The sequence below is a fragment of the Vigna unguiculata genome, chromosome 3, assembly GCF_004118075.2.
Source record: "Vigna unguiculata cultivar IT97K-499-35 chromosome 3, ASM411807v1, whole genome shotgun sequence".
Taxonomy (NCBI): Eukaryota; Viridiplantae; Streptophyta; class Magnoliopsida; order Fabales; family Fabaceae; genus Vigna; species Vigna unguiculata.
In genome coordinates, this window is record NC_040281.1 from 56,426,509 (window position 1) to 56,451,476 (window position 24,968).

General features: G+C 30.4%; 2 protein-coding genes across 2 annotated transcripts; one reads left to right on the top strand and one right to left on the bottom strand.

Annotated features, from left to right (window-relative positions):
- Positions 1-11,159: 11,159 nt before the first annotated feature.
- LOC114178052 (calmodulin-binding receptor-like cytoplasmic kinase 3) lies at positions 11,160-18,498 on the top strand. The gene is made up of 7 exons (XM_028063732.1): positions 11,160-12,195; positions 12,333-12,545; positions 16,218-16,477; positions 16,662-16,827; positions 16,910-16,999; positions 17,488-17,786; positions 17,893-18,498. Exons 1-7 carry the CDS (start codon positions 11,934-11,936, stop codon positions 18,100-18,102), a joined length of 1,500 nt encoding a protein of 499 aa, XP_027919533.1. The 5' UTR covers positions 11,160-11,933; the 3' UTR covers positions 18,103-18,498.
- A 371-nt stretch (positions 18,499-18,869) lies between these two features.
- LOC114178050 (putative chloride channel-like protein CLC-g) lies at positions 18,870-23,446 on the bottom strand. The gene is made up of 7 exons (XM_028063731.1): positions 23,131-23,446; positions 22,819-23,019; positions 22,540-22,717; positions 21,390-21,652; positions 20,494-20,763; positions 19,258-20,389; positions 18,870-19,141 (listed from the first exon to the last, which is right to left on the bottom strand). Exons 1-7 carry the CDS (start codon positions 23,283-23,285, stop codon positions 19,034-19,036), a joined length of 2,307 nt encoding a protein of 768 aa, XP_027919532.1. The 5' UTR covers positions 23,286-23,446; the 3' UTR covers positions 18,870-19,033.
- Between the last annotated feature and the right edge of the window lie 1,522 nt (positions 23,447-24,968).

The window sequence follows — 24,968 nt, forward strand, 5'->3', positions numbered from 1 at the left end:
TATATTTAATAACATATTTTTAATCATAAATTCAAATAAAATACAATACATAATATTCATAAATTTCAAATGAAATCCAAATAACTCATTTAGATAGGGTTGAATGACAATTTACAAAGAAATATAATTTTAAAAAAATCATAAAAAATAACTAATTAAAAATCAATGTGTTAATATTTTAATCATATTTTTTAATTTTTTTAATTTAAATTAGAGTATAACAAGTACATATATATCCACAAATACGAATACTATGATATTTGTATTGGTCTCGTTAACATACGAGTATAAAAATTAGTTGTACTAATTACCTACGAATATCCATCTATAATATTCAATTTTTTTATCCATCGTGGATTTTATGTGTAGATACAAATTTTTTGATATCTCTACACAGTACAGATAATTAATTATAATATGTATCAAGATACACATACACATACGTAATACGTAATGATCAACCCAAAAATATTATTCATTTAATATTTATATATTTCATATATTACATAACTCTTACTTATTTGAGTATAAGATAATCTTTCGCAAATAAAAACGATAACATAAAAATGATAATACTTTAAATTATAGTCTTTATTTTAATTTTTAAAAAATGATAGGTTGAAATAAAATGCACCATAGTGTTATCAGGCATATACCAGTTAAAAACCCTCTGTGCCTCGCTATTTTATTCTAAACTAAAAGTCAATAGATCTAAATGTGACCCCAATTAGCCAATCTGAGCAATGGTAGAAAAATTATTAGACCTGGGCTTATTCAATTAAAAAATAATAATCACCGTCCAATATTAACTTAGCCAGGCCCACACCACTCTCAATAGTAATTGGCACAGAAGCTTCACGAAAAGGGTGCAGAGCCTCTCTTAAAAAGTAACAACGTATAAGAAAATTTGTATGTGAGAATTAAAAATTTGAAAATAATACAGTTTAATTCAATTTTTATTTATTTTTTCATTCAGATTGTCGTTTTCAATATGATACCCCGCTCTAAAAAAAGTTGAATGTTTCGGTGATTATTATTATTAATATGACTATAGAATATCATTATATATATAATTTATTAAAAAGAGTAGCAGACACGTGTCATACTTCTAGTGTGAATGCTCTATGTAACGTTGTAATTACTATTAAGTTACTTAAAGTTGCTTATTGAATAATTGAAAATCCAAACAAAGAAACCAACAGAAGACACCTTGAATATTTTAAGTGCAAATAACTTTTTGAAACGTGGCACTCTAAAACTGTTGATATTTAATAATAAAAAGTCAGCCAATTAATATTTATATTTACTATAATTATAAAAATTAATACTAAATAGAAGGTACGGTGTTTAATATGTTGAGTTTTTAAGTTTTTAATTTAAGTAAAATATGTTGCGCGAAGGAAAAACTATGAGAAGACAATCTTCGACTATTAACGAAAGCTATTTTTAACAAAAGTAATTAAAATATTAAATAAATGTTAAATACTGCTTGCTTAATATCTTAGAGTTAATAATTAATATTTGCTTCAAATACCATTACAATATCGAGTTTTTATTAATTAAATATACGATTAAGTATATCTTTTAAATTTTAACCCAAAATTAGACTTCATCCATATTCAAAATTTCGATATATTTAGGTTCTTAATTTTTAAAATTGAATGAATACAATCATTCTAATCCAAGTACGTTAACTTTTTTTAGGTGCTGAACGTATATTTTAGTAGATATTAAACTGGAAATATATCAAATGGTATAAATAACTTCAATACTAACATGAAACATGTTTGATACATAAAAAAAAATAATGTAATTAGATTAAAAGGATTACATTCATTCATTTTAACATTTAAAAACCAAGATATATCAGAATTTCAAACATAAACAAATTTCAATTTTAAATTAAAATTTACAACAACTAAAAACATACTTCAACCTTTTAAATATATATATATATATATATATATATATATATATATATATATATATATATATATAAACTATTATTTTTTATTATTATAATCGTTACTTGTCGTTTTCGCCACAAAGTCTGTAATGATATCCTAAATTGAAACTAAATCCCGTTCTTTGCGAAAATACTTAAAGACCCTTGCATTGAACGGCATAAATGGTTTCTGGAGGTACACTTCACGGGTTTTGGGATATGATCTCAATTATTAGAATACAATTTCATTAAATTAAACAATCATAATTGATCAACTTATCTAACCAATATGCTACATTTGATACAATATTACCAAATATTCTTTTTTTTTTCTTTTTTCTGTATGTTAGGTTAGTGGAATCTTTCTTCTAGATGTTTGAAAGATAGTCTGAATTAAAGAAAAATAAATGAGTTTTTCGTATAAAATTCAGAAATAGAGTAATTTGTAAAAGAAATCACTCCTATAATCTACTCATACAATACAATAAGTATCATTTAATATATTAATTAACTTATCACATTAAAACTATATGGTATTTATGAATTGATTCAATGGGTTAAACTCTAATAATTTATTGTTTAAGGAAACTCACTTGACCAAACACAATCCCAATTTTACCTGCGAATGAGATTAATCTAAAAAGTTTTTAAAGTTATTTTAAAATTACAAGGCAAACGGGATAACGTTCAATTATTTTAAAATTAAAATTATATTTTTTTTATATACAATGCATCAAAATTCCAAGTAATTAATTATAGGAGTATAATAATAAACTAGTTTTACTTTTAATGTCCTTTTAAATATTCCAAAAAAATAAATTATATATTTCACATTCACTTATAATATCCACAACACATAACCTACTTGAGTTTATTTATCACATACAAAAACTTGCAAATACCACTTGTTATATTCCATAAGCATCACACTCACATTTTATTATATCTAATACATGAGAAATTTGATGACTTTCGAAAGATACATATGCGTATGAGTTTCAATACTAAAATTTTTGTATACGTTACATTATCATATTTTTTTGAAGCAAATAAATGTGTATTATAAATAATAAGTTTTTATTATCTAAAGGTCTAGTTAAATATGTTTTTGGTCCATCAACTTTCATAGAATTTTGTAATTAGTCCATTTCGAAATTTTGGACCAATTTAGTCTTCATCTTTTGAAATACGTGGATTTAGTCCTTTTAATCAAATTTTGTTAAGTTTATTTGATATTTCAAGTGCATTTCATAATAGTATTTGACTTAACATTAAAGCAAAAATGTGTCAAACAGTATAAACAACTCAAACACAATCCTCAAATGCGTACGAAACATCAAATAAACCTAACAAAATTTGATTAAAAGGACTAAATCTACGTATTTCGAAGGACTGAATTGGTCCAAAGTTTCGAAATGGACTAATTCCAAAATTCACTGAAAGTTAAGGGACAAAAAACATATTTAACCCAAAGATAAAATATGCTCACAAAAAACCCTATTTATCAAATAAAATCTATTACTACAACTCTGATTGGTAAAAGTTTATATTAGCCCATCAAACTTAATATGCAATAGAATCCTTATCAAACTACATAACATGCAACTATTTCAAGAAAAATGAACAATAAATTATTTACTCTAAGTGAAAAACTAATTATTGGTAATTATCTCCTTCTCTCTATTAATGTTACTAAAACATGTTTGGATGCTGAAAAAATCACCAGACATCTTATAATTATAAAGAAAGAATAGAATAAATACGTTTAAAAGGATAATATTTTCTATGAACTGGAGATTGGATCCTCAATTTTATTTATTTTTTAAATGTTTGAACTTAATTTAATAAAACATTAACACTTTATCTCATTAAATCACTTTTATTTTCTTTAGACAATTCTAACTTTATCCTTACAATCACAATAAAAAAATCTTATTTTCTTATTTTTATTCATTTACTTTTTTATCTTGTCACATAAAATAAAACTATACATCGTAATTAAGTTTTGAAATTTAATTATTAAACAACATTAGATGATAATGGAGGGAGTGGAGACAGGTTTAATTATCTCATCCTAAAAAAAATTCATCCTCATCAAATTATTATAAAATATTTGTCTCACATCTACATATCATGTCTCACATCAAGAGACACAACAAAAATTGTTTCAGTACACCAAATAAGTCTCACATCGCTTAGGAATCAAAGCTATGTTTCAGTATAAACATAAATTAATTTTTCTAATAACTATTGTTCAAATATGTTCATGATCATCATGTTCTTTAAGTTCCTCCTTCATGAAACATTATAAATAGAGGTACAAAAAACTAATGTAAACACTTTTAGTCATATATTAAATTTTATTTCATTCAAAAGATTATTCTTTTTGTTCTTGGCTTAGACTTGGTTCTTATCAAAGATAAAGATTCTTATTCTGTTTTATTCTCTAATTAACTTTTGTGCTTATTGAAGATTCAAATTCATAAATGATCATAAATTCATAAATTCAAATTTACTTGCTTTATTGTTGGTTTAATATCAATTAATTATTTATTATAAAAAATAAAAACCATGACAAGTAAAACATAATATTATCAATTTACACATATATCTTTCATCTTAAATCTCAGTTCATGTTAGATGATGATAAATAAAATTCATGACAATTATAGTAAATGAAACATTTTATATGCAATTGTAGCGATAAACTATAATTAAGAGAATGAATTAGAAGATAATAAAAATTATATAAAGAAAATCATCAAGACAATTTTCTACATGAAATATCAAATGGAGGTATTAAAAAGGAAGTTAAAATGATCAAATATATGTCCTAAAAACTAATTGGTACAAAATTGAATGACATTGCACATATTATATATATATATATATATATATATATATAATATTTATGATATTTATGATATATAAAATATATGCATCTTGAGATCTGATCAAACTTTTCAGACATTAAACTAGTCGAATCATTAATTAAGAAATAATAAAAGTTATTTTAATCAGAAAAAAACTAAGGATAAAATAAAATAAACAAGTTAATAATATTAATATTACTTAATAAATAAAATATTTATATTATTAAACACTTAAAATTAAGAATCAGTTAAAATTATTACAAGAGAGAAAACATCGTAAATTTTTATTATATATATATATATATATATATATATATAATTATTTATTTTAAAACTTTTTGGGGGAGGAGGATAAAAGGGAAGTATGCGTAAATAAAATACGTGTCCTTTTCTCGTTTATGCATCATTTCCACGTAATTAAATTTTTTAACTATAAAAAAAAAGTCACATATCATTTCATAATTTTTGTTCCGTTAAATACAGTTGTGATTATGTTTTATTATTTTTCTGAAACCTAATATTCAGAAACACCTGAGATATGTTCGAGTGTTCGGAAGCAGAAGAATAAAGTAGACAGGGAAAACGAATTCGAATCTGTACCCAACGTCCAGTCGCAGGCACAAAAGGCGTATTCTTGTAGACTATGATTTGTTGGATAAGAAAAAAAACAGAGAGTAGAATAAAGCAAAAATATATTATTTTTATTATCCAAATTAGTTAAATAAAATAAAGTGATACATAAGCTTCCTTTTATTAAAGTTTCTAATTTAAAATTGAAAATGACATTGGGTTTTATTTTGAATAGTAATGAAACTAATCAAATATACTTACTTTATTCCACTCCTACTTGATACGTTGGAAAAATAGAAATATCTATTTAGGTACAGAAGGGTAGTAATATACAATTTTAGAAATACATTAAATAAAAAAAAGAATAACAAGGTATTAGTACGAAATATATTTGACTTCTTTTTTTCTAGATTTGTGTTAGGAAAGTTGTAAATTTAATAAATCTCTAATAAAAGTGTTTTAAACATCCAAAACACACATGTAGAGATGATAAACTTTTATCCCCTAAATATTGTTTGAACCCATTAACAAAAAATTATTGCATTTACTAGTTACTGGGAATCCAATTTTTTCAATTGAATGAGGATGAAGATGTACATATCTGTCCTCTCCCCGTCTCCTATTATACTTATTCTTGTCTGCATTTGAATTATTAAAATACTCACAATTTAATTAAGTAACCTTTATATACATATATTACATACTTTCATATTTTTTATTTCTTCTTTTGTTGATTTTGTCATGAAATTCATTCACATCTCCAATATTTTTTTCATCTTATCCCAACCTTTATGCAAATATGTTCAAATGATGTATGTCAACTAAATATTTTTTATGTCTCACATTTGAATATTTTTACTTATTTTTTAATATTTTTATTTATTGTATATTGTCTTTTTCACATGAGAATGTTTAACACTATGAATTTAAGTGTTTGATAGCATAAACCTCTCATTTACTCGATAATATGAAAAATATATCTTTTTTATTCTATTATTATTTCTTTTTGTTTCATTTGAAGAACTTCTTTTATTTCGCTAAAACAATTTTCGTTATAATGATCAACTAAATTGACATTTGAAAAGTTTTCTTAGATCTTAAGGTATTTTTTATCTTATCATTTTCTTAATTATACATTTGTTTTCCTTTGTGCGATTTCATTCAATCGTCTCTCAAATTATTTCTAACACACATTTGAAATTTTTTTAAAATATTTTTATTTGTTGTTTACTTTTATAACGTAAGATACTATTTTTATATTTTTTATGTAATTAATTTTATTTCCTAACTCATTATCATACGTGTAATTTTATCACTATAATTATATAAATAAATTTTATTTAGTATAATATAAAAATTTAATGTGATTGCCATGAATTTTTTTTATCACCATCCAACATATATTGAAGTTAAAAAGATGAAAGATCAATGCTAAAATTTTATTATTATTAGTTTAATTTTTGTTTTTTGTGTGATTTTGATCAAGTGATGTAATATAACTTTTATTAGTGTATAAAAAAGGATTTCATTAGAATTTTAAAAAATTGAAGTTAATAGACATTTAAAATAATTTTTAATTTGAGTATTTATTTTACTTTTATATTTTTTTTAAAAATATTTTTTAAATTTTATCAAAACTGAGTTTTATCAATGTTTGCAAATTTAATTAATGTTTTGGTTCTCATAAAATTTTATTTGGTATTTTAATTTGAAATGTATATAATTATAAAATAATTTATTTATAAATATTTGATATTGAAGAAACAACATTCCTTTTAATATTGAATATTTAATAATATTATGTTTTTTTTCCCGTAATTTTTTATTATTTTACCACTAGATAATTGTCTCGTGGCAGAGACTAGGTGGACCAAGTCACAATCCAAAAATTAGGATTCCTGATAGGACAATTGTTAACAGAAAGATTGCTGTAGGTGGCAGGGACCAAGTGAGCCGGGTCACAATCGAATTGTGGTGCTTTGGCGGTTACACTCTTGAGTAAAGAGAGTTGCTTGGCTATAACTTTTGGTCTAGTGGTAAGCGTTCAATCCTAACAATTATCCAGTGGGATGAAGACGAGGATAAGACGAAAATTTGATATCCATTGGATTTGAATATGGGAATGAGATAATTTTTTTTTTTGGAATAGGAATGAGGTAGCGAAAGTTGTTCTCGTCCTGCCCCGTTATCATCCCTAATCATGTACATGAATATCACATTTTTTATACTCATCATAAGTTTCACATCATGCATCGTATGAAGAGCATCACATTACTTGATTATAATTATTACCAAATTTGAGAATTGACTATATTTTTTTAACAATCACATATTAGATCACATATTATCACTTAAATGTCATAATTATTTGAGTAACATACACATGTTAGTAACATACACATGTTAGACTTCTCAGTTCTGAAATTTTTTCATCATAGATCATTATTAATGTTTGAGTGAGTACAAACCTTCACTTAAGCTAATATACTAATATACAATCTAAACCTCTCAAGCAATTGTCATGACACTCAACAACATTAGTCCACATGAAAGAAAATTATCTTGGTCTTTTTGATTTAAGTTACAAGTTATTATTTATGTGACACACTTTATTATTTGATGTCCACACATTGCTAGAAAATTGGTGAACATAAATGAAATAATTAGATACTACTCATATGTCATTTAATCAATGAGATATGTCTCGAATGACATTCAACCCAATTAAAATATATTTTCAAAGTTTTTCTTTTTCTTTTTTGTCAATTTCCAAAACTTTCTTTACATCAAAATACCATTATCATGCTTCAAATACAACCTTCGTTACAATCATACTTAGCATTGAGTATAAAAGTAAAAATCTTAGGACTAAAATAAAAGAGATTAAATATATTTTTAGTTCTTAAATTCGAACATAAAATTGAAATTCTAACATGTCATAAACTTTTGTACATTATGATTTTATAACTTAAAAAATGAATGAATGTAGTATTTTTAACTTAATGTCGTTATTTTATTTGGACTTGTTAATCAATGTTTTAATCTAATCTTTGAAGTAGGATGTGTCAAAATGGTGTACACAATTCAAAAGTATTTGACATGTCACAAAATTTAACACGTTGAATTAAAAAGATTATATTAATTCAATTTTAAACTTTGAATACTAAATTATATCAAAGTTTTAGATAATAACAAATCTTAATGTCGTGTGTAAGTTTAAGAATTAAATACATATTTAATGTTATAAAAAAATAATATACAATTATCCTCTTATAACTTAATTATGATTAATCCACAAATATTTTTATCCGGAAGCTTCTCAAAAATCTAATCTCTTAGCACTATAATCGTGAAAATATTATCTGAACTGTTTAAACAAATTAAATTTTAATAAAATAAAAAAATATTATATATATATATATATAATAGAAATCTTAAAATAAAAACTAGAATAGTGATCTATTTATCAGAGATTAAATTTTTGGATACTTTAGAAACAGTCATGGAAAACAAAAGAAATTCATGAATATTTATAATTCGTAACAAAATTTCCCCGGTAGGACAACTTTATTGAATAAAACAAATAGTGAAGAAGTGGCTAGTTTTTATTACATAGAAATATAGAGACATTGGTTTTTGGATGAAAAGGGGTGGGTCATAAAACTCAATCTGGAAACAACGCGTGTCGCACTGTGGTAGTGGTGCATGTGAAAGTCTTTTGAAACTAAAATGAAACAACATGTGATGTGATCAATTAATGTCTCAAATTTGCTCAGACATATCCTGTTCCTATATCTGTTAGGTACGTGTCATGAGACATATCTAAATTTTACACCAAATTGGACCCTCTCTCTACTGTAAAATAAATCTAAAATACATGCCTTCTTCTTTTATCATATTGCCATGTTTTTGGGTAATTGAATTTTGTTAATAAGTACAGAAATATTATTAATTAATTGGTTCACTTCGATTTTAAATTTTAATAATTAGTTAGCTTAACATAAAGTTTTTAATTAAAAAATAAGTACCACGCTCCCCTCACTGTAATTGGATTTGATTTTTTCACAGGAAGGTAATATTTTTTTTCTTGTTCTGAAGCCTAATTTAGGTACATGCCGAGAAACAAAACAAATTAAACACAAGGAAATTTCTTCTGCACCCCATACTTTCTGCACCCCTTGTTTTCTTTCTCCACCCCATACTTTTTGCTAAGAAAACTCCCCACTGGAAACCCGTCATTAGTACTGGTTGATAACAACTTTAAGCAATTTACCAATAGTAATATCCAATGTAAGCAATATATTTTTATCAAAGCAAACTTTACCGAAGTTTGGAAGTCAAATAAAAGCAAATCTTAAGCAATAAATAATATATTTTTAATTATTTAGAAAATTATTAGAAATTTATTTTCATAATAAATAAGTCAAGAAATTAAAACAAAAAAGTATTTGATTCTTAAGAACTTGAACTTAATGTGTTGTTGGATAACTCTGAATGGGCCATAAGCCCGATACCTCTGACTGCACAGTACATCTTCTTAGCCCATAAACTAAGCCCGGTATGAGCATTCAGCAGCAGCTCATCTTACAAAATGGGTTCCCACTCCAATTTCTTCCTGCACCCAATAAATTATAATATGTGTACGTTGGATCTCTAGGGCATGCTTACAAATATGTTTTTTTTTTTTTCATTTTTTTAAAAATTTAACTCAAGTCAATTAAGTCTTGTCCTCGTTAAAAAAAATAGTCAATATGATTTAATTCTATTAATCATTTTTATTTTTTCAAAATACCTTTCATTAAGTTTAACATAAAAAAGTAAAAAAACACACTCATTGAAAATAAATTTCAATTAATTTAAAATATTTTCTGATGATACTCTTAAATATGACAAAATAAATTAATTTTCATTCAGATGAATTTCTTCATCAGTTATTATTATAATAAAAAAATTATATTTTTTAATTTATACACAAACAAAATTTTTCTTGCAAAAGAATTGTTTTAACTTTTTCTTTTCTTTTAAGAATACTTGTGAAATTTTTGACCTAAATAGACCCAAGCTCAACTAATCTTGGACTTTTATTACTCTTAATTAAGTCTTAAGAAAACATAACAAAGTGAGTTAAGATTTAAATCTTTCACTGAAAGAAACATTCATACCTAATATTTGACCATGCCTTCACACGATTTTACTTCCCTTTTTGAAGTTGTAAAAGTTACAATTAATATAGCTTGAGAAGAACAACATAAGAGATGTTTTACTTAACTAAATTGGAGTAGCATTTTCAAAGACACGTGAAAACCCTTTTCTCAGAATCCCCAAAATGCCCTCCAGATACTTTCCAAGCAATTCAAGAACCTTTCCACAGCAACTTCGTTTTCAGCCTCAACGGTCAACCACGGCATCTTCACACTTTATCCCACAATAAGCTTAAAAATACATATTATGACAAATATCTGGGTGTTAAATCAACATAATACACAAAGTTTGGTAAAGAGAATTTTTTTTTCTAATTAATATCTTTGTTTATAACATTTAATGTTAGTTTCTATTTTTTGATGATTCATTGTTACAATCGAAAGATAAAGAAAAACCACACATAATCCACTATGGTGAATGTTAGAAAACATTAAATTGAGTTTTATTTTGAGCCAACAATAATGTTATAATTATTATCATGAAAAAGTTTATCTCATTTTCTTTTTGCATATGAGATGAAAAATAATATTATTTAAATAGCAGTATATTAAGTAGAGCCGGCAATTGGCTTTGCGTCAGAGTCCACAGCTGATTCTTTATTGTCTTTCTCTCTCTTTTCTTTCTCACTATTTGTGTGTTCAAACTAAGCTTGATATTTATGAAAAATAGTGTTGATTCTTATCTGTTAGTCTGCTACTGCATAGAACAATTGTGAAGTGTAAACCTGGGTTTACTTTTATTAATTATTATTTTCATTTTTTCATAGCCGCCTCTTCTTGTTCAGCTCCCAGTCTCTTCTTTTGCACGCCCCAGATTCCTAGAAACCCACCTTTCCTTGGTTCTCAGTGGAAAGTTTAGTTCTTTTGTCTTTTCTTCTTTGTGGGTGGATTGGGTAGTCTGAATTCTAACAACAATTGTTGAGTTCCATGGTCTTGTCTTGGATCCCTTGCCAGCTGGCACCTTGAGGCTTTTTGTCCGATTGGGTGGTCGAGGTTTTGGAGAAATTTAGGAAATACCGTGCAGCTGTAACTTCATCTAAGCAACTTTTTTTTTTCACGGTCATCTTTTGTAACCACTGTCAGAATTTGATCTTGCCTTTTTTCCATTCAGAAATTCAATTCAATTCATGATGGCCCAATTTGGTGAATTGGGCCAACACCTTTGATTGTTTGCTGGGTTCTTCTGGTCAATATTTTGGAACTGTGCAGATGGTTTGTGTTTCAGGCTAAATATGATGCTTGATCAGGACTCTGTCGGTTTTGTTAGGTAGTTTTATGCACCTGATTGCTTCTGTGCTGCTACAAGGAGATGCTTTCCTATTGGATTGCTGTGTTTAGTTAATAATGGCTATGTCTGCGTTATTCTTGGTTCTGCTGCTGCAACTGTCAACAATTTTTGGCTCGGAGGTTGTCTTACAGTCAAAGGATTGTGGCACTGATTGGGTGGCACATTCATATTCTAGTCATAGTCAGGAACTTTTCTACATAAACGGCAATGTAGTGGACAAGGTTGCTTTCTGTGAGGCTCTCCAATCGTATACTGAAAAGGGGTGTGATGTGAAGGACTACTTTGGAAGTGTCAAATGTGTGACGGATGTTTCTTTTGGTATGGTCTAGTATGATGTTAATTTGAGTTTGGTTTGAGAGATGGTTATGCACATTTTCTGTACATTTCCACTTGTAATGTCTATCCTTCACAATAGCGTTTCTTTTAACCTTTGTGTTTGCTTTTATTGTTTGCAGTGGATTTTCCTTTAAAGGCAGGGAGGAAACTTCTGAAAGAGGATTCAAATACCGAATCTAAACCGCAAGGAGATTCTAAGCCTCTGCCAGCCCACGTGGTTGGTATTTCTGCCGGGGGAGCTCTGTTTGCATGTTGTCTTGTTCTTTGTCCTTGTTTCTTTAAGAGAAGGAAAGCAACTTCTCATGCTGTTCTGAACAAGGACCCCAGTTCAAGTGAGTTGATGTTTTTGTAAACTTTTACCACCTTTTTTGTAGTTTCTCTAGATAACTTACATGCTAGGCATTTGCGTTCATGTTATGAATTTGAGAGATGTGTATTTTGACATGCTGTGATAAATAATCTATTCCAATGTTAACATAAAAACGGTTGAGGTGTAATTCAGTTTCAATTTTTCTCTATAAATGTGCAGTACATCAAACTCACATCATACTCACAGGTGTGAGACTATTACCATCAGACTATTGTGAACAGTGTATGACGCATTGTGCATTTTTTACAATTATTTTGTCTCTCTTTTCTCTCTTCTTCTATTTGTGTATCCCAACAATTGGTATCAAGAACAAGGTTTGGAGGGGCTGAGGTTGCAAGAATAAGATGACTTCCATTACTACCAATCTTCCAATTCTCACAATGAAGAACTATGACAACAAGAAAATACAAACACTGAGTTGTTGTGATTGAAAAGAAAGATTGCAAGGCGTTGTTCATCTTGTATTAGAGTGTTGACATAACAAACTTTGAGAGGATTGCACAAGCAAAGACATCAAAGGAGGCCTGGAGATTCTTGAAAGGGTTCATGGAGGTGCCACGAAGACCATGAAAGTGAATCTTAAGATGTTACGACAACAATATGAACCTTTGTCAACAGAGAGTAACGTGACAAAGGCTAAGTATATTACCCATGTTCAGACGATGGTAAACACAATGAAGGATCTTGGAGAGAAGATGGTTGAGTTCTAGGTGATTGAGAAAATATGTGTGCTTTACTAACGAAGTTTGATCACATAATTGCTATAGAAGAATCAAAGAATCTTGGAAGAGTTGAGTCTTGAAGAGCTTCTGGGTTCTTTAGAGTATTGAACAAGGAGAAGAACCGAAGAATGAGGAAGCTCTTCAGGCACATACCAATCCAGAGGAAACTTTCAATATGAAAGGTAAGAACAAAGAAAAGTGGAGGAAAGAAGTGAACAAAAATAACGTGAAGGAGGATAGCAAGAAGTGAGTTGATTTTCAGCAAAAAAAGGGACGCAATTTTTGTAAAAAATGTGGAGTTTTATAATTGTAACAAAATGGGAATTGATGGAAACCAATTCCAAGGAGGGGATGAAGTCCAAATGGCTCGGGAAGAAAGGGATGACGATTCAGAACATGCGTTGTTAACGGTGACCACTACTCAACTAGAAGGACTTGAAAATTATTGATACAAGATGCTCAAGATATATGACAGGAAGGAAAGATTGATTCACAAGTCTTGATGGATCAACTGAGAGCAAGGTGAAGTTTGTTGGATGATCGTGCTTTAGTGGTAGAAGGGGTGGGAAAGATAGTGATTAAAACGAAGAATGGTGGCCAAGGTTGTATTACAACTGTTTTGTTTGTTCCTAGAATGAAGAGAAATTTATTAAGTCTTGTTCAATTACTTGAGAGAGGATAGACTTCAAGATTAGAAGATAAAATGCTTCGAGTGTATGATAAAAACACCATTTGGTTTTGAAATCACCTCTAACCAATAATCAAATTTCAATTTTGAATCGGTGTTGTAGATCACGAATGTTTTGCAGCTATGATATATAAAGAGGATTGACTTTGGCATTATCGTCTTGAGCATCTTAATTTTCGAGATATACGAAACTTGAAGATTAGAAACATGGTACAAGGTTTACCTCATATTTTCCCCCCAAAGAAGTTGGTAAAGAATGACCAAGCAGGCAAAAAATTCTTTTCAGCGATATGTTTTATCAAAAACAAAGGATAAGTTACAAGTGGTCTACTACATGTTTGTTGTCCTATCTAAACCGAGTGCTCGGAGGTTACAAGTATTTTGTTTCATCCATTGATGTTTTTTTAAAGAAATCATGGATTTACTTGAAAATTTGTGTATTTTCAAAGAAAGAGTGATGTTTTAGAAATCCTTAAGAAATTTAAAGACATTGTAGAACGAAGCAATGGCCAAATTTTCAATGTTTTGAGAACATATGAAGAAGGTGAATATACATCAAGTAACTCCTCCATAACATAATGGTACTGTAGATTGGAAGACTTGAACCATTATGAGCATGGTACGAAGTATGCTGAAGACTAAGAAGTTACCAAAATATTTGTCGGGGGAGGCTGTGTCAACTGCTATTTATATTTTGAATAGATGTCCATCTAAGAGATTAGAATAGGTTACTCCAAAAGAAGTTTGGTCCAACAACAAGCCAAATGTGAGTGAGAAATGATGTTGTGTTTGATGAGTTCAATCTCATTAACAAACAAATTGTTAGTGAGAAATGATGTTGTGTTTGATGAGTTCGGTGATTGGAGTTAGACGTCATATGAACAACATAGAGGGGTTGTTATTGAGTCTGAAGAGGCTGAGACTAATGAAGAACAAAATGTTGAATCAAGTAAAGCATAAAGTACATCTATTGCTTTAAAAACCTAGTAATAATATGTATATATGTGGATGATCTTTTTATTATAGAGAATCATGAAGGTGAGATTGATGCCATTAAGAGGGAGTTGATGAATGCATTTGAAATGACAAACCTCGAAAAGTTGTCATATTCTTTGGGTTTTGAATTCACAAGAGTAAAGGAAGGAATGGTGACAACAAAGGAGGTATGTGATGGAGATGTTAAAGAGATTCAATATGCTTAGTTGTAATTCAACAGCTACTCCAACTGAGACTATTTTAATACTAGAGAAAGAAGGAACTAATGAGCAAGTAGATGAACTGAGTATAAGAAAATTGTTGTTGTCTCTTTAAGGTATCTTTGTCATACACTACCTAATATAAAATTCGTTGTAGGAGTAATATAGACATACATGCAGAATCCTATACATGCAGAATCCCAAGGTATCTCATCTTCTAGTTGCCAAATGAATTCGCAGATACATGAAAGGAATTATGGCAAATGATATTCTGTTTCCACAAAACACTACTTCAACTCCGAGAATTAAAGTTGTTCGATTCACATATGCAGATTGAGGAGGTGATAAGGATGATCGTAAGAGTACTGAAGGTTTTGTGTTCATTTTAAAGGGAGCCTCGACCTCTTGGAGCTCGAAGAAGGAACAAGTGGTTGCGCTGTCTACACGTGAAGCAAAGTACATAGTTGTTGCTATGCTGCATGGCTAGAACAATTGTGGATGGAGTTGAAGCTAAAGCATGATGTAGGAATGAAGTTGATCATTAACAAGTCTATAATAAATTTATCAAAGAATCCTTTAACTCATGGTAGGAGTAAGCATATTGTTCACTATTTGAGAGATCAAGTGAATGAAGGAAAACTGGATTTGATATGTTGCAACACTCATCATCAAGTTACAAATGTTTTCACCAAATCCACGAGGGCTGAAAGATTTAAATTTGAGAGATAAATTGAATGTTTTCAATGTTGAGAAACTGAATTAAGGAGTGATGAGTTGTATTTCAGTTCCAATTTTTCTCTATAAATGTACAGTACATCAAACTCACAAGTGTGAGACTATTGCCGTCAAACTATTGTGAAAAGTGTATTTTTCACAATTACTTTGTCTCTGTTTTCTGTGTGTGTGCATCCCAACAAAAACTTCAGTTTCTATGGTTATTATATGCTTTCTTTTTCTTTCTTTATTATTATTTAAGACTATGTTTCCAGTTACACTTGAATAAATTATGGACAACTTTGATCTTGTAGTGGATTCAGTTTCCTCCTTTGAAGCCTCCGTTACTGACAAGATTCCAGCCAGTCCACTGCGGGTGCCCGCTAGTCCATCAAGATTCTCAATGAATCCAAAACTCAGTAGACTTCAATCATTGCATCTCGATTTGAACCAAGTTACAAGAGCTACTAATAACTTCTCAGAAACATTGCAAATAGGAGAAGGGGGTTTTGGAACTGTCTACAAGGCCAAGTTGGAAGATGGTCTGGTCGTGGCTGTAAAACGTGCAAAAAAGGTAAGTAGCGCTGAGTATGTAGTTTAAAAGTCTGCACCTAATCTTAGAATGCTCAAGTTCTGGATTCTGTTTTGTTACAAAATTATGCATCAAATTTTATTATGAAATGCTTTGACTGTCATATACCACTGAAATGGTAGAAGTACTTACTTTCTCCGTGCTCTGATATGGCTAAATCGTATAGGAACATTTTGATAGTTTGAGAGCAGAATTCAGCAGTGAAGTTCAACTTCTGGCCAAAATTGATCACCGAAACCTGGTGAAGCTACTAGGTTATATTGACAAAGGAAATGAACGCCTCCTTATTACAGAATTTGTGCCAAATGGTACCCTTAGAGAACATTTGGATGGTAAGACTATGCACTGTTATCTGCCAACGTCTGTCTTTGAATATTGAATCTAATACAGAATATCATGTTATACTATTTGCAGGCATGCGTGGAAAAGCACTAGACTTCAATCAGCGCCTTGAAATTGCAATTGATGTTGCTCATGGCTTGACCTATCTACATCTGTATGCAGGTAGTGATTACTGTAGTACGTATATTTTGTTCTCCAACATTTTCTTTTTCCTACAAACCAACTGCAAGATTGTTCTTCACGACATCTTACACAACTATAGTATAAATAGATGCTTTGAAATCTTGAGTTTATGGAAAAATGCCTTAAGTAGGGTTTCATGTGTTGTTTGTTTATTGAAACAGCATTGACACGACATTACACTCTAGTAATGATCACCGAGTATGTTTCCAACGTATTACAGTGCAATCAATCTTATATTAGTGGCATATCTAGTTAGAGGTGGGGAAATTTAATAGCCTTATATTAACCGTTATGATTGAGATTCATTCATCATTCTCACTTCATAGTCTTCCTCTCTCTCTCAGTTTTTCACTTGTGTTAATTCTAGTATGTTCAAGCTGCATGCTTACCATAGTCTAATAATATTTAATATTTATACATATGCCTATTGAATCTTGATGCGTAGCCTTTGTGATGTCTTGGAACAGAAAAGCAAATTATCCATCGAGACGTGAAATCATCCAACATTCTTCTGACAGAAAGCATGCGAGCTAAAGTTGCTGATTTTGGATTTGCAAAGCTAGGGCCTGTAAACACTGACGAGACACACATTTCTACCAAAGTGAAGGGAACAGTTGGTTATTTGGATCCTGAGTATATGAAAACATACCAACTCACTCCCAGGAGTGACGTTTATTCGTTTGGAATTTTGCTTTTAGAAATCGTGTCTGGCCGCCGTCCCGTGGAGTTGAAGAAAACTGTTGAAGAGCGTGTTACACTTAGATGGGTAAGCTCATACTTTGTTTTCATGCATTGTCATCACAAAAGAATTACTTTGTGAATCTATTAAAAATTGTTAGTTTAGGTATAAAATGTGTTTGATCTTTATGCAGGCCTTCAGGAAGTACAACGAAGGAAGTGTAGTGGAACTGGTGGATCCTTTAATGGAAGAAGCAGTAAACACAGGTGTTCTGATGAAGATGTTTGATTTGGCATTTCAATGTGCCGCACCCATTCGAGCAGATAGACCTGACATGAAATCGGTGAGCGAGCAATTGTGGGCAATAAGGGCAGATTACCTCAAGAGTGCAAGGAGAAAATAAGTAGTGCTTTTTCATGATGATGATATAGTGAAGTTGGTCTTTATCTCTTTTTTCTCTAAGAATTTTCTTTTTTTATCAATCCTACCTAAGTATGGATAAAGAAATGATGTGATGTCATTTGAATCTTTCTCGGTGACTTTGCCTAATGAGTCATTATTGTGAAGTGTGAACATTACTTAGGAAGTGGCAACCAAATGCAACTGGCTCAGAAAGCAAGACCTGAATAAACATACTTCCACAAAAGAAAATATAGGGCGAGGAACTTCCTTTTCTTGCCACTGAAGTATTTGTCTGTGTAGAGTTGACAGTGGATTTTGTAAAATATGAACTTGTTCTTAAAGGATGGAACATATATTGTGTTACTTTTTATGTCCTAGTGAAAATCGGCTTCAAAAATGGGCGAGTTCCAGAACTTAGTTCAACACAACGAAATTTTACTACTTCTGAAATTTTACTCCTAAACATATCCATTGAAAAACTGAATAAACTACTATTTATGACTGCGAGGAGAAGCACCTTCAGACAATCACGATTAAATTATTAAGACAATATAATGAAGTTAAAGTAAAACGAAATCCCTTGATGAAAGGCTATTAATTACTGTCTTAAGCAGCTTCATGCAATTGACAATACACAATTTTATGGCAGGCAATTATATATCACAAATTATGTACAAAGTGCAACAATGAGCAATAGTTGAAAAAAGGGCTCACTGAATCATACAATTATTATTTTGCAATATGACTCAGCTCTGTATTCCATGGAGATGGAAAAAAAAAACTATTACTAGTAATCTGGTCTCATGAATAAGAATTGTTTCTGCAACATAAGAATAATTGAGCTGGGAAGCCTTAGTCAGATGCCCTAAAGCTTAAGCAAGAATATGTGAGCGTTGCTCTTTGACCAAATTTGTGTTCCCTAGACAAGGGTGCTAAAATCTTAGTATTTTCCCTGCCTTTCTTACCAGAAAGGGATGCAAACCCAAAATATGTTCCGGAATGAAGTCGTGCCGTGTGAGTATACCAACCACAGGTGATCTCTGCAGTTAGCATGCACAAAACTTGGATGAGTGAACATTAGAGAACAGTAATAATGAAGTGGTGACACAATTAACTTTCTTGATCAAAATTAACAAGGCATGAGAATTTTACTTACACTAGAAATCTTGGGTATCACAAGCAAATGCCTTAAACCAAGCGCCCGAAAAAGTGTAAGGGCCTTTCCCAGTGACATTGTCTCCACAACAGTATAAGGAGAAGTGTTAGTAAATGGATGTAGATCTATGAACATGTCCATCTCTTCCTCCAACAACTCTATATCCTCTATCTTTAGACGAACCTTGCTTGAACCCTTCTTTGCAAAATCATTGGCTGCAAAATTATCAAAGACGGCTCCACTGGTTGCCGAAGGCGAGGAAATGAAAGCTTTCTTCTTCAGCAATGTGAGAAGATGGTCGCGGAGGATTATGCCAAATAACACCGGAGCTTCCGACATAGGAGGCTCGTCAATAACAGGAAACCCGTTATGTCCTGTACTTTTGAGAATAAACACGATGTTACGAACCTTTTCGATGCCATTAAATGTCTGCAGTGGACCTGTTACTACATCACCTACTGTTAGCTGCCTCATATAAGGTTCAGCATGAGTTTCTAAATATGGCAAACCTTTGGCTTTCATTATAATGTCATATATATTTGCGTTGAAAGCATCTGCGACAGTCTTAGATATGAATAACACCATCATGATTAAGGGTAGCAACAAGAGGTTGTTGGTGAGTTCTAGAATAATTACACACAGAGAAACTGTCGTCCTCATGGATCCACCAAGAAAAGAAGCAGCACCGAGTACAGCATAAAGACCATGGTTAAGATTCGAGTTTTTGCCAAGCAGCATTCCAACAATGCGTCCATAAGAAGCACCAGTAACAATAACTGGCACAAAAAGACCAGCGGGAGCAACAACTCCATAGCTGAAGATACTTAACAGAAAACATGTAACAAAAAAGATTAGCATTGATGTAACCTCAAACTCATCATCGGTGTTCTTGCTAAATAGATTTCTAATAGCATCATCGTTTGTGTTGAAAATGAGGCTTGCAAGATCATTGTAATGATTAGGAGCGCACTGGAACTTCTTGTAGATACCAGACCGGCCGATTGTAGGACACGGTTCAGTCGGATTAGGTGGACAAGGTCGGCAAGATGTAAACCATGGCAAACCAAAAAGAAGGCAGGATGTACAAACGGAGATCACACAAGCAAGCAAAATTTTAAAAATGGTTCCTTTCCTGCAAAAGTAAATGATGGAAAGAATGAGCTTTGTATAATGTACCGTAAAATGTTAGGAGAAATTCAAATTGCTGAATGCACTTAAGGCTAAAAGATAGCTCACTCATTGATAAAATTGTATATCCGAAGAACTTTGCTCAGCAGCAAATTAAATAAGCTTCCAAGTAACCCCCCTATAACACCAAGAATAAACACTGGAGGAACATCCACCAAATGATATGAAATACTCGCTGAATAAACATCAAACATTATCAGTCCCCCTTTACCAAATAGCCCACATTTACCACTTAAACATAGGTCAATCATGGCACGGAGCAATATTGCAACTATTGCAGCTGTGAAGAAAGCTCTCCACAGAAGGGCACTTCTCCACCTGTAGAACAGAAATCAAACATTTACTAAGGGAACAAATAGACTTATGGAGTTTAAGATTGATAAGATAAAACATAACAATTCATCCACAGTAACTAAAGGAAAACCAATTCTAAAAAACAATAAGAGAAGACATTTATAAGAAGACAACTATGGGGAAACTGGGAGAGAATGAAAAGAAGCCAGTGCAATTGTCATCTGAAAGCTGAAGGACCTCAACCAGCCCTTGTAAAGAAACACATAGATCCGAGCCTGAGGACAATTAATCAGCAGCCTAACAATATATGCCTAACAAACCACCCAAACCCAATGAAAGTTATGCTTGATAAGAAAAAAGAGCTATTATAGTTTTAGAGGAGTTTGATTTAACATGTCTGTAAACAAAATGGTGCAGAATAAAATTATATTGGATCAAGTTTGGCCACAATATGCAGCTGAAAACATACAAGAAATAACATAATTCAAGACACATTTTTTGTCACTAAAAATAAAGGTAAGGAGGAAATAAACATCATTGACAAAAACCATTCATAAGAAAAAGTATGATTCCAATTCTCAAGAAAAAATCATGAAAAATTGAGAGTTTATAGGAGAAAAAATTTAATGTGTATAGATAGGCAAACAAACCAAGATGCCATCTCTTCTAGAGCAAACAACACACCACCAACAGGGGAGCGGAAAGCAGCAGCCATTCCAGCCGCTGATCCACATGTTATTAGATCTCTCCGATCACGGTCATTCTTAAAAAACTGTAACCATTTCCACGATAACCCATATCTCTTTGACCCACCCTGACCTACTAATGCTGCTACACATGCACCTGTATGCACCATAGGCCCTGCCTTCCCAATAAGAAGTGATGAAGAAACTGCTGTAATGCTTCCAATAATCTGTAGAAAGAACCAACATGAAAGTAAATATCTTCTCAGGGAAAACAAGAATTCCGGTTTGAGGATGAATTTAATAAAGGCATCCAGAGTACTTGTTAATTAAGAGACAGTGTTACCCATATCATGAAACAACATGATGTTGGAGAAACATAAAAATTTAATATTAGTTTCAGAATCCTATCACAACAAGTGCTCCATCAATTAAGGGAGGAAAATAAAAGAGAGAATATAGAAAGCACCATAGATGGTGGATAGGGGACAAAAATGATGGGTAATATGGCTAAAAATGTACTTGGAAAGATCATTTGCACACCACAAAAGTTGCATAAATTTTTCATCACTTCACAGCTCTTAACAACTTAGTAGTGTATGTTAAAAATTTTTGAAATGTGTTACTCAACTAACATTATCCAGAGATAAACAAAAGGTTATGTAAACAAAAATTAACAATATAGAATGGAAAGTTACTGACTACAGGAAAATGTTACAATATTTACACCACTTTGTGAAGTGCCAATAGCAATTTCAATGAATGATAATAGGAAAGGGAAGTGGCTTCCGTTTTGCACTTACAAGTGACTTCAACCATGGGTCCACCTGGCACCTAGAACTTTTAAAGTCCCCTGTTCCAAGAAAAATACTAGCAATATGCTTCTCAAAACACTCTTAAACTATTGGTTGGAATTTAATAAAACCTACTTCATTAATAATTGTGTTTTAGAAAATGTGTTGCTATTGTTTTCCTCTATAATTTAACTACATTTGCATGCAAACATAGGTCAAAGAAGAACATCAAAATCATATGAAATATGATCATCATAGGGACCAAGATCACATTATTGTACAGACAAAGCACTAAATAAGTGTCGTGTTAGTTCATAGTATACCTTAACAAAAAGAGTTTGCACAGTAAATATTCCAGGTGCATCCACCCCATTTAGGTAAGCCTTCACCTCAGGTATACCCGAACCTGTGGCCGCAGGTGCTATCAAAGCCGTAATTAAGGAGGCAAAAAGCGTGAGACCCAAATTAGAAACAAAAAATATGAAGAAGGCCAACTGAAACCTGCGAGAAATTCCAAGCTTCCAAAAGTCAGCCAATCCATGAAAATAAACTATAAATCGTCAGAGAGACAAATAAAACAAAAGAATGTAAAACATTGTTACCTCTTCTCCAACATCATATTAGAGGTGACCACAAACTTGATGCCAGCGAGATTCTCCACCGCGAGATTGTTGCAGAAGCCAATAAGGCTAACGATCACGCCAACGATAAGGCACAAGAGCCACTTCATAAAAATGTACTGAAATATCTGAGTCTTCCCTCTGCTCCTCCAATCCTGCTTGAAGAACTCGTTCTCAAAAATTCTGCATACCCAAAACAGAAAGAGCGAGACTTGAGAGGTGGGTCACGGAAAAGATTTTACCTTTGGACAAAAGCGCCACACCCAGATGAAAAAAAAATGAGAAAAAACTTACTCATAATCGAGACTCTCAATTGGGCTGACATTGACGCCGACAATAGCAACCTGCGATGTTGAGTTGACAATGGATCTCTGTGAAGAAGACAGTAGAGCTTGACGAAGGAGAGGTTCAGAATCTCCATATCCATTCCTGAGGTGGTTTGTTGACATGGCAGAAAGTTGGTGAGAAGTTAAGAGTGTTAAATTTGGAGAGTGAAGTGTGAAGCATGCGAGTTTGACTGAAACAAGCCTAAAGAAAATGGAAGAAAGACTCAACTAACCAGTGTGCAAGGGTAAGAATAGAGGCTGGAATACAAGTATGGCAACTTGTTCAGGGAAGAAGAAAAAAAAATATAAAAAATGTAATTTGTTTTTTCTTTTTCATTCACATATAATACCTCCAAAAGGGAAATTTCTCCTCCGGAAATAAAGGTTAAATAAGGAAATTTCCCTTCACAAATTCTGACGTGGCATGGTTTGAGGTCGTTAATGGTGTTGTGGAGAAGGCTTAAGATGGGAAGAGATGTTAATATGATATACTCTTTGATATTCTTTTATGGTTAAATTACTATAAATGATTCAAAATTTAAGAGTTTTATATTATTTTATTGTCACTTCCTCCTATTTTGTTATAATTTTAGAAAACTATAAAATGTCTATCAAAAGGATTATATTTGTTAATCCTCCTATAAGGTAAATTTATATATGTACTTCAACTTTTCTTCTCAAAAAGATATTGAATTTAATTGGTTTAACATGCCATACAGTATATTTATTTATTTATTTATTAGGAGGAAGTTTGAGTAATTTTGAATAAGTTCTTTTTTCTAATGTAAAAATATATAATATTATTTTTCCTATATATAGACCGAGTTTGTTTTTAGATTTTATTTTTTAATATTAACAGACATCAAAAATATATGAAAGAATAATTTTTTTTGTTTATTTGAATTTTTTTAATTGGTAAAAAAAATTACTTAATGTTTTAAAATCAAATCAAGATTTCATTTATATTAATTAACTGAATGACAGTTATTAAATCCTATACCTTCACTTTCACAGATTACGTTAGTGAATATTATTGCTGAGTAATTGGACAAGAATGACCTAATGAAGTTTTAAATTGAAGAAACAATATTAAGTTACTTAACCAATAAATGCACCAAGAAAACTAATTTAACTTATATCCATTTATTAGTGTAATATATTAATATTATTTACCTTGAAAATATATTGGAAATATATTTTGTAACATATATGTTGAGTTAATAAGTGTTAATTAAGATATAACCTTGTTTTGTAAATTTGGTATTTGTTATCAATATACAATCTGAGGTTAACAAATTGTTGTTAAAATGGGAAATTTTATATAATATGAAATAAATAGGTATAATATGAATGTGTGCTAAAAATAGGTGGGTGATTTTTTAAAAACTATGAAAAGCAAGTTATGTGATATGAAAATATATTGTTTATTTACAACTTATAATAATATACAACCCTATTCTGTATATATTCTATGTTTTAATTTTATCTTTAATTATATTTCAAAATTTAAATACTTTGAATTTTGAAATTATGTTTCTTATTTTTCTCTTTTATATAAATCGGTAATATGTATTACTTCTTTAACATTGTGCTAATCCATATTATAAACTGAATATCAAATATAAAAAACAATATATATATATATATATATATATATAATTAATAAATGGATTCATTTATTTATTTAATGATAACATTTTTTCTAATTTTATTCTCCTAATAAATATTTTTTTAAAATTATATAATGACTTATAATACTTTTCAGTTTTAATATTTTAATAAATATTTATTCATGATAAAAAATTA